General features: G+C 37.4%; 1 protein-coding gene across 10 annotated transcripts in view; it reads right to left on the bottom strand.

The window, feature by feature from the left end:
• ANK3 (ankyrin 3) overlaps positions 1–14447 on the bottom strand; it is a 551722-nt gene that overhangs the window by 221228 nt on the left and 316047 nt on the right. For 8 of the 10 annotated variants that reach the window (XM_049790516.1, XM_049790512.1, XM_049790515.1 and 5 more), the window contains exons 6-8: positions 11304–11489; positions 10616–10639; positions 9329–9427 (exon numbers count right to left, since the gene is read on the bottom strand). In XM_049790516.1, the coding sequence (XP_049646473.1) occupies positions 9329–9427; positions 10616–10639; positions 11304–11489 (309 nt within the window). The remainder of the gene's footprint in view (positions 1–9328; positions 9428–10615; positions 10640–11303; positions 11490–14447) is intronic. The other 2 variants (XM_049790514.1, XM_049790521.1) reach the window with 1 other exon arrangement.

The following is a 14447-nucleotide window of genomic DNA, read 5'->3' as shown; positions in this document are numbered from 1 at the left end:
CCTAAATTATTGTTTTTAAAATCATTATTATGATGAATTTGACCTAAACAAGGAAGGTCTAAAATGAATATCCACTAATTTGTTATACTTAAGATTCTGGAAACTGGGGCTGGAGAAATAGCATGAAGGTAAGGCATTTGCCTTTCATGCAGAAGGACAGTGGTTCGAATCCCAGCATCCCATATGACCCCCTGTGCCTGCCAGGGGCGATTTCTGAGCATAGAGCCAGGAGTAACCCCTGAGTGTTGCGGGGTGTGACCCAAAAACAAACAAACAAACAAACAAACAAACAAAAAAGATCCTGGAAACTTTCACAGTCACAGTCCATTGGTTGAATGGAATATAATAGAAAATTCCAGGAGCTACAGTAATACATCCAGTACACCATTTAATGAGTGGCGGATAAAGGGTTTCCAGTGAACAAAAATACAACATTTTGATTCCTTATAGTAGAGTAAGCAATGATTGACTGAAATAAGAAGTGGATCTCCATGCCTGGCGTATCTCAGGAGAAGAATGTATGCTTTACTTGTATGAGGCCCTGGGTTTGAGCCTCCTTCTCCTCCCTTTCTATCCCCTCACCACCATACACAAATCTACTTCTAAAATAAAAGTCTAAATGACAAGAAAAACATTCCTATTGCGGAGTTCCTTACTAGAAGTTGAATAAGATTGAAGTCATGATAAACTTTTTTTTTTGGGGGGGGTCCACACCCGGCAGTGCTCAGGAGTCACTCTGGCTCCACGCTCAGGAATAGCTCCTGGCAGGCACAGGGGACAATATGGAATGCCAAGATTCGAACCACCGTGCTTCTGCATGAAAAGCAAATGCCCTACCTCCATGCTATTGCTCTGGCCCCATGATTAAGTTCTTAACATTGAACCAGACACAGAACAAGTACCTGTGAAGAGACATCATTTTAAAGTTTGAAAACATCATGTCAGCTTTCAAGGGATTTAGATAGTCAACAGTTTGAAAGATGGACGTACATAAAAATAACGCTCAGTGACTACTACAGAGTAAAAGTTTAGGGAGAAGTAAACATTGGGTGGCAAATTATTGCAGAGGATCAGTAAAAGGTTCTTTGGAATGGCACACAAACATCTTTTACACAGATCCAAAAAACTGAGGTTCATCAAAGTAATGTACCCTATTTTCCGGTATATAAGAGGATCCCCTACTTTCCTTGTTAAAAATATAGGATTTGGACTATATTCGCCATATAAGACTACCTCTCTTTTAACACACGCCAAATGGAAATTAAAAAACGTAAGAGAAAAAGAGTAGAACTCTCAAAGGTTAACAGTATATGTTTAATAAAGCAGACTTTGGAGTGCCAATAATAATTTACATTTGTAATTTGTAGTGAGTGACTGTGATTTTTAAATTATGATCTACATTGAGGGCAGGGAGAGGGGGCTGCTGCTGGGGTGCAGTGATTAATAGGACAGCTAGAGAGAGGCAGAGCACCTCTTCTGTGTCCCATCAAAGCTGAATGGAGGACTGAGCACCAGAAATCCGCATACCAGTGATGACACCTGGCGGCTGGATGGGATGTGGCCCTCGGTAACTCAGCTCGTTTGTGTGTTCTGAAAGATGAATAAGGACAAGCAGAGGACTGAGTGATGACGCCTGGCAGTTGGATAGGATGCGGCGGTAAGAGGGGAGCAGGTCACTCATCCCTGAAGCTGGAGTAAGTTTCAGCATGCTGTATACCGGTCTATAAGATGACCCCCCACTTTTAAGAAGCTTTTCATGGTTAAAATGTCATCTTATATGCTGGAAAATATGATACATTTTAAGAAATTCCAGGGTCCAGAGAGGTAGTGCAAGTGGTAGGGCATTTGCCTTGTATTCGCTAACCTAGGACAGACCATGGTTCATTCCCCTGGCATCCCAAATGGTCCCCCAAGCCAGGAGCGATTTCTGAGTGCATTAGCCAGGAGTAACCCCTGAGCATAACCAGGTGTAGCCAAAAAAACAAGCAAAAAAAGAAATTCCAGAATGGCAGAATCTCTGGCAACTTGAGTCTGCTCAAGATTGATCTCAATGTTTGATATTTACAAACTCTTCAAAATATGAGTTGGGGTGATTTATTATTTACGTTTCTGACAGCTGCCTTTTGGTTTCTTCTTAGATTTCATTATTAATATTGCTGCTCTGTGATAGTTTCAGATTACATAATGGAAAAGGAGAAATCTCCTTTGGAGGCCAATAGACTATTATTAAGAGTTGAAAGACTCTAAATATTTTTGGTTTTGTTTTGGGATCATTCCCAGCAGTACTCAGGACTTATTCCCGGTAGTGATCAAGGAACCATATACAATTCTGGGTATCTAACCATGAGGGTTGTCTGTGTGCAATGTAAATGTCTTGCCCACTATACTATCTCTTCAGCCTGCATAACTCCTTAAAGGATAATCTTTCCTTGAGATAAATGTACAGATAAAAGAAAGTGAAGGGAAGTGGGAGATGGACAGTTTCTCATTTTTGTGCAAGAGAACTTTCATGGAAAGGAGAAAATGTATTCTATCTGTGCTAGCTAATCCAATAGAGTAGACCTCAGGCCAATGTTGGGTGTTTGAAATAATTCTTCAGACCAAGAGCACAATTTGAAGTTTAATTTCAGTAAAAGCTACTATTCACTAGCTAGTGGCTTCGGAATCAGAATAACCCAGAAGTAGAGGAATAGAGGATTTTATTTCTCAGATGGCCCAGAGATTGGATTAAAGTATTATACAGAGATGTCACAAATGGAACTTCTACTAGAAAGGTCCAACAAGAGACACTACAGCACAGAGATCCCTGGGACACAAATAGATGGTTCCCAGAAGTGCTTGCAGAGGAGGTCTATGAATTGAGGGACAGTGTGGTTAAGAAAATATTTACAGCTTTGCCTTTCAGCTTTGAACACTCAAGTACCAGTCCCAAGATTATGGAAAAACTATTTGAGTTGAGTGTTGATGTCTGGTTTAGCATTTGGGGACCTAGATAAACTAGGCGATTAAGGAGAATAAGTTAGTCAACTCTAACCCTCCCAGATTAGCTTATTTTAAACAATCTGATATATTTGTTAAGTTAAAGTTAATTTTAAAAGAAAATCCTCCAGCTAATGTTTAGTTAAGAATACTGTTTTGCCAAATTATGCAGAATTCCTACTTGGGTAGAGTGTAATTCTGACCTCTTTATTTTCCTACCAACTGAAGTAAGAAATCACAGGTCTAAAAGCATCCTTCTTAAACAAAAATATGAAAGATTTCTACTTAAAATCACCTTTATATTATGCAACTGAGTTTCCAATATGGTCCAGTATTTGGCAAACTCATTCACCTAACCTTAATTTACAAAATCTGATACTTGTGAAAGGCAGTCCAATGCAAAAGTGAACATTCATTGATCTCTGACCTTTTTTCAACTACTATCATATAGAACCACAATATCAGAAAGCTAAAACTCAGACCATAGTTTTAAAATCTTCCTTCAGAATGGATATGCATTTAGCACTAATAGGCAGAATGAGACATAGAAATTGTGTACTGTTCAGGCGTAGTAATATACAGTTGACTATTTTGCTGTTCCTATTGGGATTTACATGATAAAAATCATTTGAGTAATTTTATACACAGAAAATTATTATGGCTTTATCTTATTGGAAAATAGTAATAGAGATTATTAAAAAATCTCTGTTGCTAATGGATTTTCTTCATTGAAAAATGAAAACAATTTAAGCCATGCTTCTGTCTCCATTATCTACATCAAAGCCCACAGTATAAACATATTTCCAGTTATATTCACTGGCTCAGTTCAGCTGCTCCGTAATGTTGACATTTACTATTTCATCTGTAATGCATAGCTTGCATTTTTTTCTCTTAATCTGAAAAATCAACTGAAATCCTTTTGAAAACAAATGAAACATAGCACTCAAACATATCAATTGCAATCTTTTAGAGACCAAAATCAAAGTAGTACTAAATAACATGACCCAATAGAAGGATTCTTTATTCAATTATATTCTCAAAATGGGACATTGACTAATAATTTTGAAGAGAAATGTCAGCGGTAAGAGCGAAGATTAGGTGGTCCATTACATTGGATGAAAAAAACCTCTTAGCCAGCAAAGCCGTAATCTGTCTTTCTCAATCAATAAAAGGACCTTTACAGGCAGCCACCTCATTTGGCTTTTAGTTACTCCAGTGCATTAAATGTGCCTTACGGAAAAAGATTATTGGTGGCGGCTCTACTATGCCTTAGTTACATTCTCTTCCCCAGGAGAGGTAGAATTATTTGCTAAAGATCAGAGGTTACATGTAAATTTTGACTGTGCAGAGGCCCTCTCAGCAGACTCAGTTCAATCAGCTGGAAGCAGCATATAGTAACAACCCTATCACTCCCATCAATAGGTTCATGACTTTCACAGTCATGCAAAGAGAGACACTGAAGATATCAAATAGGACCTCAGAACAAAATCACAAAACAAACCCAGAAACTGACATACTAAGACTATAAGACAAAGAGTTCATAAAATAGGCAAGTATGATGTACAACTATTGCCATAACTGTTATTTGAGGAAACATTCCACACTGGCTGGGATCCACTTTATGGCTACAGAAATTATTTCACTTTACAAAGAAGAGGAGAAATGGAATCTGTCATACTCTGTGATCTTTCATCAGATTTGTGTTTGTTTTTTCTTTTGCTTTGTAACTGCTTTGGAAATAAATTCCTACTACATGCAGGAAGCTAGACATATCCCAGCTCTTTTTTTTTTTTTTTCCTGTAGTCAGAGGGCTTATACGACTATAACTACCAGCCAGAAAGAGCATCCAGGGTTTAAAGCATTTGTCTTACACACAGAAAACCCCAAATCAGTCTGTGGCCTTGCATACAGTCCTGTGATTACAGTTAAGGACGAGTGATCTCTGATTACAGAACCAGATACAAACCCTGGCAAATGCTCAAAAGATAAACAAAAATCTTCCCAAAGACTCTAGTTACCTTTCTTCAATTTCCTGTCACTACCTGGATTCAGACATCACAGTTCTCTCAGATAAAAATTGCTTAGTTCTTAATCTGTCTCTAAGCAGCTAATGAAATCGATCTAAACCTGGTTCCTGAAGCCTGGAGTATATGGATTTGATTTATAGATAGTTCTCAGCAAACGTGATTTACAGACCCTCTCTTTATTGCTCTGCCAGGTAAAATTGGAGTTCATCCCCATTCCAGGACATCTTTGGCTATTTTATCTGCTATTCTTGTTTTGTTCCTGAGAAATATAGTAATCAGTTCTGTGTCCTAGAAAGACTGTACCAACGCTTGTATGGGACAGGCCTTTGCAGAATCAAAGCAAGATACTTGGTATTATGTAGAAATTTTGGAACTTAAAATTGATAGAGATGGTAAGCCCTTTTTATGAGTTGTTTCTAGACCCCCCTGAATTGGTAAAATAAGTCACTGAGTCATCAATCACCAACTGTATCAAAAAGCAGATATTGGGTTTATAATCAATAATGTAGACATCTTTTAAAGAATTAACCATCACACTTTCCCAGAAATGTGAGCATATTCCCCTTTTTGCATGAACTACAGTAGCCCAACACCATACCCTATATTCTCCGACAGAAATTCTCAACAGCTCTATGACTTATCAAACTGCCAAGCCACCAAATTTGTTTCAGATCTATAAATCCTGAACTGCACAGTTTCAAGCTGTTACGTGGCACCTAATATTTTATAGTAGCATCAGCCCAATAGAATCACAGAAAATCTGAAGGGAAAGTTACATAGGAATCTATCAAGCTCAGGAAGCCTAAAAAGTAATACAGAAGGACTAACTAGTGCCAACCACAGTCTAGTAAATCTTTAGATAATTATGAACACCATGGAGAGATATCACAACCGCTTCAGATTGACTCTTGTTGATCTAATCTTTGATAATCCCCTTTACCTTTATTTACCTTTATTGTAACATACAATATGAAGTAAATTCATTTGTACCTGCAAGGAGGCAGGCTATTGTAGTGCATGGGAAATTGGGAACATGGATGAAAGGAAGGACACACTAGAGGTGGGATTGGTATTTAAACATTTAATGTAATAACTGAGCACATTATGAACAACTTGGCAACATACAATGCTATAATGAGAATACGAATAAGAATAAGAATACGAAAATACCACCACAGCTTTTAATTTATCATACTTTTAAGTCTTATTGGACATGACTATAGAGTATGCTTTTTTTTGGGGGGGGGGGGATGTGTTACGGGTCATACCCGGCAGTACTCAAGGGTTATTCCTGGCACTGAGCTCAGAAATCACTCCTGGCAGGCTCAAAGGACCATATGGGATTCCAGGGATCACACTGGGGTCCATCCTGGGTTAGCCACATGCAAGGCAAATGCCCTACTGCTGTGCTATCACTCCGGCCCCTGCTTTCAAAATCAGAAAAGCATCTGAATTTTAACAATTTTGAAAAACAGAGAATAATTCTTTTAAAAGATACATGATAACCCAGACAAGGTTCACAATATTCAATAAATTAAAGCATCCTCTGAAATGACCAAAGTCAACATTATAATGTAAATGATGCCTTTAAATTGCTTGATGGAGGCTGGAAACACTGCAATTTGGTCTCTTGAAATGCTTAAATAATTTCTAATCTTCTTGTTTTCAAGAAGTATCAAGAAATTTCTTTTTTTTTTTTTTTTTTTTGGTTTTTGGTTTTTGGGTCACACCCGGCATTGCTCAGGGGTTACTCCTGGCTGTCTGCTCAGAAATAGCTCCTGGCAGGCACGGGGGACCATATGGGACACTGGGATTCGAACCAACCACCTTTGGTCCTGGATCGGCTGCTTGCAAGGCAAATACCGCTGTGCTATCTCTCCGGGCCCATCAAAAAATTTCTTGACAATGGCACAAAGGTAAACTTCAAACAACACCCTGACATAAATTTTCTAAAATTTCTCACTAAAATATAACTTAATGACATTCTCAGTATATTATGAATTGCAGAAATAAAACCGAAAGCAGCTGAAGGGCATGGACTTCAGTTTTAATTTCTACACTCTTTTTTCATGGCTAAAAGAAGTGCCTAACTCTGTCCCCCAAAATGTTAGTCGTACAGACTAATAAGGGCTTTTAATAAGCTGATGGGAATGGAAGACAGTAATTTGCACAATTCACTGAGCCTTTATTTATTTGTAGTTAACTAATAAAGTCAACAAAATGAAAAATGAGACCTTGACATTACCTAAAGGAGATAGTAATGAAGTGATAACTCTTAAGTTTCTAGCTCTATGACCCTGAACCAGTTACATTAAGCCTTATGAAGACCTTCCTTTTATGTATTAGAGGGAATAATATCACCTTGCTTGATAAAAGAAAATGGATAAAAATGGAATCTACTAACCATAAGAATATGGTATAATTTTATTGATAGTATAGCTACTTTAGTACAAGTACTAGGCCTGATCTTCCTGTCTGACCTATTTCCAGTTCTCCTATAATAAGTAAATTTTTAGTAAAAATATTTCAAGTTAGTTGCTATCAATATATTTAGGTGCTTCTATAAACTCTTTAAATTTTTACAGTGACCCATTAAGAAAGTAATTCTATTATTATTTAGTTTATAATCTATATTAATGCACCTTTTTTGGGATAATGTTACCAGCAATTAAAAAAGCACTGGAAGTGTGGACTCTGCCTCTGAGCTGCATTCCCTGGGTCCTTATTTCATTTTTTAAAAATGATTCTATGTTTTTTAAATTTTTATTGAAACCATAGTGAATTACAAAGTCCCTCATAGTTGGATATCAGGAATATAGTGAAAGTGAATTAGGGCCATTCCCACCACCAGTGTTGACCTCCCTTTACCAAAGTTCTCAACATGTATCCTATACCTCTACCTAAGGCCCCTGGCCTATCAATAGAACAGGTCCATTTTAAGTTTAGATTGTTATAGTTTGGGTCTCTTGATTCTATTGTTGTTGACTTTGATTAGATATTTAGTTCTGTCCTTTTATTTTCTCCACAAATACACCTGAGACCACTTGGCCCCTTGTACCATCCTCTTTTATTTCTTCTAAATTTTATAGAAAAATGCAGAAATATGAGGTTAAACAAAGTAATTCATGTCCCAAGATTCTAAGAAAGAGGCAGAAGCCCCTATATAGAAGCTAAAAATAAAATTAAAGAAAGAGGAGGTGATGGCAGCTTTTGTTTATGTTTTTCTTTTTGAAAAGGTGCAGCAAACATTGGGGAAATTAGAATGGAAATACTCTTGGCCTAATAAAACAGGAGTCTAATATTTTTGGTGGGGGGAAATCAAGGGAAGTTAAAACTAAGACCTGGAGAGATAGCACAGCGGCGTTTGCCTTGCAAGCAGCCGATCCAGGACCAAAGGTGGTTGGTTCAAATCCCGGTGTCCCATATGGTCCCCTGTGCCTGCCAGGAGCTATTTCTGAGCAGACAGCCAGGAGTAACCCCTGAGCACCACTGGGTGTGGCCCAAAAACAAAACAAAAACAAACAAACAAACAAACAAACAAAAAAACTAGGACCACATACACACAAAGAATTGCTCTACCATAAGTTATTTCCTTGGCTCTTCTATTATCTTATAGTCAAGAACCTGAAAAGATGATGCCAAAATTTGATTTTAGGGCTTTCGAATATCAAGTTCTCCCTGGTAATCACAACTACTGTGTTGTGCTTTCTACTTTACTTCACTTGTAATGACTGATACTTAGGATACTCAAACAGAACACTAGGTTGGTGCTTACCTTCGAAGCAGCATTACTCTAAGTGCCCACGTTCTGTCCAGAGGTACACTTGTCACTGTAAGTCCATTCTCTACAAATATGAGCTTTTCAGGCTACAGAATCTAATCTCCCATTATTAAAGTCAGGAGACAGAGGTAAAGGCAAAATATCTCTATCTGAGTCCTGAAGTCAGCCTCATGCAGGCTTTCAATATATTCCTGTCTATAAGATCAACACTCTATTACAAGAGTCTTATTACCACCAACTGACCGATGGCACAATTTCAGACATGAACTAGGAAAGAGTATCCAGTTTCCAGTTACAATTACTTATATTCCTTCTTCCACACATTCACTAATGTGTTTAACATTTACCTCTCAACCCCAACCTGATTCTGGTTTACCTTTAGGTGCAAGTCAACAGCCATGCCCGGGAAAAGCAAGAACATGACAAACCATCCCCAGGGAAGAAACAGAACCTCACAGGCTGCCTGTCTCAATCTCCCCTTGAGGACAGTAAAGAATCGCTTCAAATGTGTGAAGGACAGGTCATACCGCAATGCTCTTACCCTTGCAGTGAAGTCCACAGCAGCTGCTCGGTTTAACAGCAACGTAGCTACATTGATGTTTCCATAATGAGCAGCTATATGGAGCGGAGTGAAGCCACTCTGGAAGGAAAACATGGCAGACAGTCAGTTGTTTTCCATTAGCAGACGGGTGGACATGCTAACATCATAATCTTGCCGAAATAAAAATGAGGAAGCAAAATATGCTGAGATCCACATTCCATTCCGCACTAGGTTTCTTTTAATTAGTGCCACTTACTCATGAGGTTTCAAATAAATGCCAAACTCATAGGAATAGCCAGGGGAAAACCAAGGTGAAGACTAGGTGACTTCAGTAATCGAATAGCAAAACGATACGGAAGCTGACATTACGACAGGTTGAAAGGATGGCAAAAAAGAAAATAAATTAGTTTATAGAAGTCTGATTTGTGTCGCTGATTTTTTTAATTATTTCTTTTTGATGGTAGAGTTAGAACTATCAAAATTTGGTTCATTTTGTATAGCCAATATGGGAAAAAAATGAAAAGATAAAACCAACTTCTATTTCTATTTGTTAAAAAAAAAAAGGTCATTTAGGGGAGCACGAGTCTTATAACGGTCTTATACAATTGTTGATTTCATTCCAAATAGAAAAATACCCAAGTTGGTCTCTTCATTGGTCAAGGCTTACTAAATACCATATATTTCAGGATTACTCACATCAGGGTCATCATACCTTTTTAGGAAAGTGCTTAAACATGCAGCAGTTTACTTAGTCCCCAAAGATTAAACCTTATAGGAACTTATGCATCTCCAAATTGTTAGCAAGCTTCTGAGCCATGCTAAGCTATTCTACTGACTCTTGTGAAAGGGTGGCTTGTATTGGTATTGTTCTGGGGGAACCGTTCACTTTGCTGACACCACTGAGGGTAAGTGTCATGCAGAACTCGGAGGAATCAGCCCTAGAGGAGAAGAATGACAGGGTTGTCTGCAGCTTTGGGTTCAGTTGATGAGACTCTCAAATGTCAAACTATCCATCTCATTCAACAACTCCATTAGAGCACCCTTAAGTTTCCAAGATTCGTTCTTTTTCCTTTCTAACACCAGCTTCAGCTGCAGAAAGCCCTGGTCATCAAACTACTTTCTTCTCTGGCACATGCTACTTTGGGGGTGGAAGGTCAAAAAAAGCAGGTATCTAGCCTACGGAAGGCAATGCAAAGACGAGGAAAAGAAATGAGGCAGCAGCACTAAATCATGAGAAAATGATGATGCAGATAGAGATCATATGTATATTTATATATGTATATATACCTCTGTTGTCCTATTCACCACCATCTAGGTTAACACATTTGGAAGCAAAGAGGAGGAAAAAATGAACGGTTAGTTTGCTATCGGTGACATGGATTGCAGAAAGCTCATGATTGCTACGTCAATGGGGATGAAGGAAAATGGAAGCACCACAGGCACAGACAGGAAGCCAGATTGAACAAAAGGCGACACAATGACCTATTCCAAATGCCACCTCTCCTGCACAGAGATGTTACAAGTAACATACTGCATGACACTGGGGGGAAGGGGAGACCAGGCTGTGATGCTGGCTGCTGGCATGTTTTCCTCAGCTATTCAATATTCAGTGCATTGCCTATCCACTTAGATAACAACACAAAAATATTTGATTGTGAACATTGTCAACATCAACAGTTTGTCTTTTCTCACCCTATTTTCTGAGCTGAAGTGGTACAAAAGGGAGGTTAAAAGGGAGAAACTATTGGCTACATACAAACTCACCACTTTTGGGCATGGTGTTTATGTTGGCATGCATGAGACTACATTCCTAGTTACCTGTTTTGAGCATTAGATGCTAAGCATGTAGTTGGCCGCTTTAGACATGTATTTTCATCCCATCCATGAAAGGTAAGGGGGTTGATCAGGTAGGTTTAAAAATTGGGTACCTGACATATGAGAGGGACATGCCAGTCTTGCTTGCCTTGGGACTCACCTTTGATTCTATATCTGCATTGTTGTCGTTTTGCAGCAGCAAGGCGGCAGCTTTCGTGTCATCTTTTCTGGCAGCAATATGAAGAGCTGGAAGACGCACTTTGCCTTTAGTGTCATTTTCAAGCAGAAGTGAAACCACTTGATCGTGACCTTGTTGCAAGGCAACTGCCAGAGGAGTGAAGCCATCCTGTAAATAGATGAAGGGTCAAAGTCAGTCCCAATGGCTCTCTGCTGTCTGATTTCAGGCACAAGCAAGAAGATGGCTACGAGTCAGCTTTTGCTGAGGGCAATGTTGCTAAAAAGATCCAAACAGACATGAGTGTGAAAAATTATCTTCAAAATACTGAGATCACCAAGTAACAGCCAACAAGAAATCTAGAAGCTTATGTTTATGTTTTTATACCCTGTTAAGTGGTAATATATTAATTGGGCAAGCTTTGAAAATACACAGAAATACTACGTAAACATATGCCTTAATTTTATTGCTCAGAAAATTGTGTTCCTGAAAATAACACTGAGGGTTAAATACAGACAATTTTTTTCTCAGGAGCTTATTTAAATGAGTTGTAAAAATTTAAAACTGAAAGCTATTCTAAAACAGAGGAATTTGCCTATTTGGTTCTTTACTGTACCTGGTTACTATGCACATATCTGTCATATTAGCCTCACTTTGTCTGTATATGTGAGTCAATGACAGTCTTCACTATTTTAGGAAAGGTGTAAAGGAAAGATTTCAGATTTCTCTGACCAAAGAAGTCACATGGGTTGTGTAAAATATGTCTCAAATAAATTTAGACATATAAAGAAATCTCTATATTTTGAATCTTCCTACTGTGTTGCTCTAGAACTTGACATAAAGAAAACAACAATTTCACTTAATTTGTGAATGATTCAGTACTGCTTGCTCACTGTAGAATAAATAGTGTGAAGTAAAACATTCTGACTGACTCACAAATCTAATTTTTTAATGTTTTCATTACTATAGAGTCAATTCTTAAAAATACGCTCTCCTGGGTGTTGGAGAGATAGTATAATGAGTAGAATACTTGTCTTGCACACAGAAGAACCTAAGTTCAATCCCTGGCATCCCATATGGAACCATGAGACTGCCTGAGTGATCTATGAGTTCAGAACCAGAAGTAATCCCTGAGAACTATTGTGAGGCCCCAAAACAAAACCAAAAATATTTCCCAGAAAAGCAACAAGTTAGACATTTTTAACTTTGTATCACGATATTTTTTAAATCAATGGGACTGTAAAAATATATAAAAATATATAGAGAAAGAGTGGTGAGTGCAGAGAAATAACTACACTGACAACTATCATGATAATGTCAATGAGTAAGGAGAGTAGAAAGCCTGTCTCGAATACAGGCTGGGGTGGAGTAGAGGAGGGAGATGGGGGGCATTGGTGATTGGAATATTGCACTGGTGAAGGGGGTGTTTTTTATGATGGAAACCCAACTACAATCATGTCTGTAATCAAAGTGCTTAAATAAAGATATTATTAATTAAAATATATAGAGAATTTGTAAGTTTTTTTTTTAAAGAGGAAATTAATGACTTGTTTACTAATGTCTGGTTGGTCTTCCTAAAACAGTATTTCCAACATTCTTTCCCTTGTTAGGAATCAGAAAATGGCTCTTTCCACTTGCATGACAGAATGCAAATCAGCATATTTATATTTAAGGATGGGCAAAATATTGATCCAAAGCATGTATGAGCTAAAACTATCCATAATCTATTTGTGTAACTTCTTTCTCAAAGTGTACTTATTAACTGTGGATATGCAGACTAATTTCGACCTTAATATCTATATTCATAATATTCTACACCCTTCAAAACACTTCTTTTTACTCCAATGTACAAATTATATATACTCTCCTTGCTTCACTCTATGGTTTAAGTTTCACCTGATCTTTTGAACTAATTTCTAGAAGATACAAGAGGGAGAAGATATGTAATAATAAACAAAAAGACATTCTGTCATGAGACAACACTGGGTATAGTCAAGATGGCACCAAAATGATGTTAAAAGTTTATGCTTAAGAACATAAACTTATAATTTAATGTTATATTGTTATTATCTACTTAAACTGTATAAATACACAATTACATTTTCATCTGAATAAATATATATGCATTTCAATACATACACTATATATTAAATAAACATCATTATTTTCAAAGAAAGATTAACAGAAAATGCTCTTTCTCCTTTTGTAATAATTTCCCACTTCCATAATGTAGAATCTTTTTAAGATGACATGATGATATACATTGAAGACCCTGAATAGTCCACTAAAAAGGTTCTAGAAACAATAAACCAATACAGTAAAGTGGCTAGCTACAAAGTCAATACTAAAAATACATCCCTTTATACAAATAATGACTCAGAGGAGAAAGAGATCAAAGAGTCTATCCCATTTAAAAAAGTGTCCCAAATCATCAAGTACCTAGGAATCAACCTAACAAAAGAGGTGAGAGACCTATATCATTAAAACTTTAAAAAACTTAAGAAATTGAAAAAGACCAGGCCGGAGTGGTGACACAAGTGGTAAGGTGTTTGCCTTGCCCGTGCTAGCCTAGGATGGACAGCAGTTCAATCACCCAGCGTCCCATATTGTCCCCCAAATCAGGAGCGATTTCTGAGCGCAGAGGGAGTAACCCCTGAGTGTCACTGGGTGTGGCCAAAAGACAAAGCAAAACAAAACATAACAAAACAAAATAAAAAAAAATAAAGAAATGGAAAAAGACCAAAGAAAATAGAAAAACATTTCATGCTCATGAATTGAAGATTCATTATTATATAAATGACCATCTACTTAACTACTCTATAAATTCAATGTAATCCCTATTCAAATTCCAAGAGTATTCTTCAAGGACTTAGAACAATTGATTATAAAGTTTATATGGAACCATGAAAGACTTAGAATAGCCAAACCCATATTGAAAAACAAGAAATTAGGAGGCATCTCATTACCTAACTTGAAGCTCCACTACAAAGCCATAGTGATCAAAACAGCATGGTATTGAAACAAAAATAGGTTTCAGATAAATGGGTCAGAATAGAATATTCAATGACAACCTCCCAAGTATATGTTCAATTAATCTTTCAACAAAGATTTGAAAAAGAACCAAGACCT

The sequence above is a fragment of the Suncus etruscus genome, chromosome 17 (genome assembly GCF_024139225.1).
Source record: "Suncus etruscus isolate mSunEtr1 chromosome 17, mSunEtr1.pri.cur, whole genome shotgun sequence".
Taxonomy (NCBI): Eukaryota; Metazoa; Chordata; class Mammalia; order Eulipotyphla; family Soricidae; genus Suncus; species Suncus etruscus.
The sequence above is the reverse complement of the archived record's forward strand: the minus strand, read 5'-3'. Positions and strand labels throughout refer to the sequence as shown.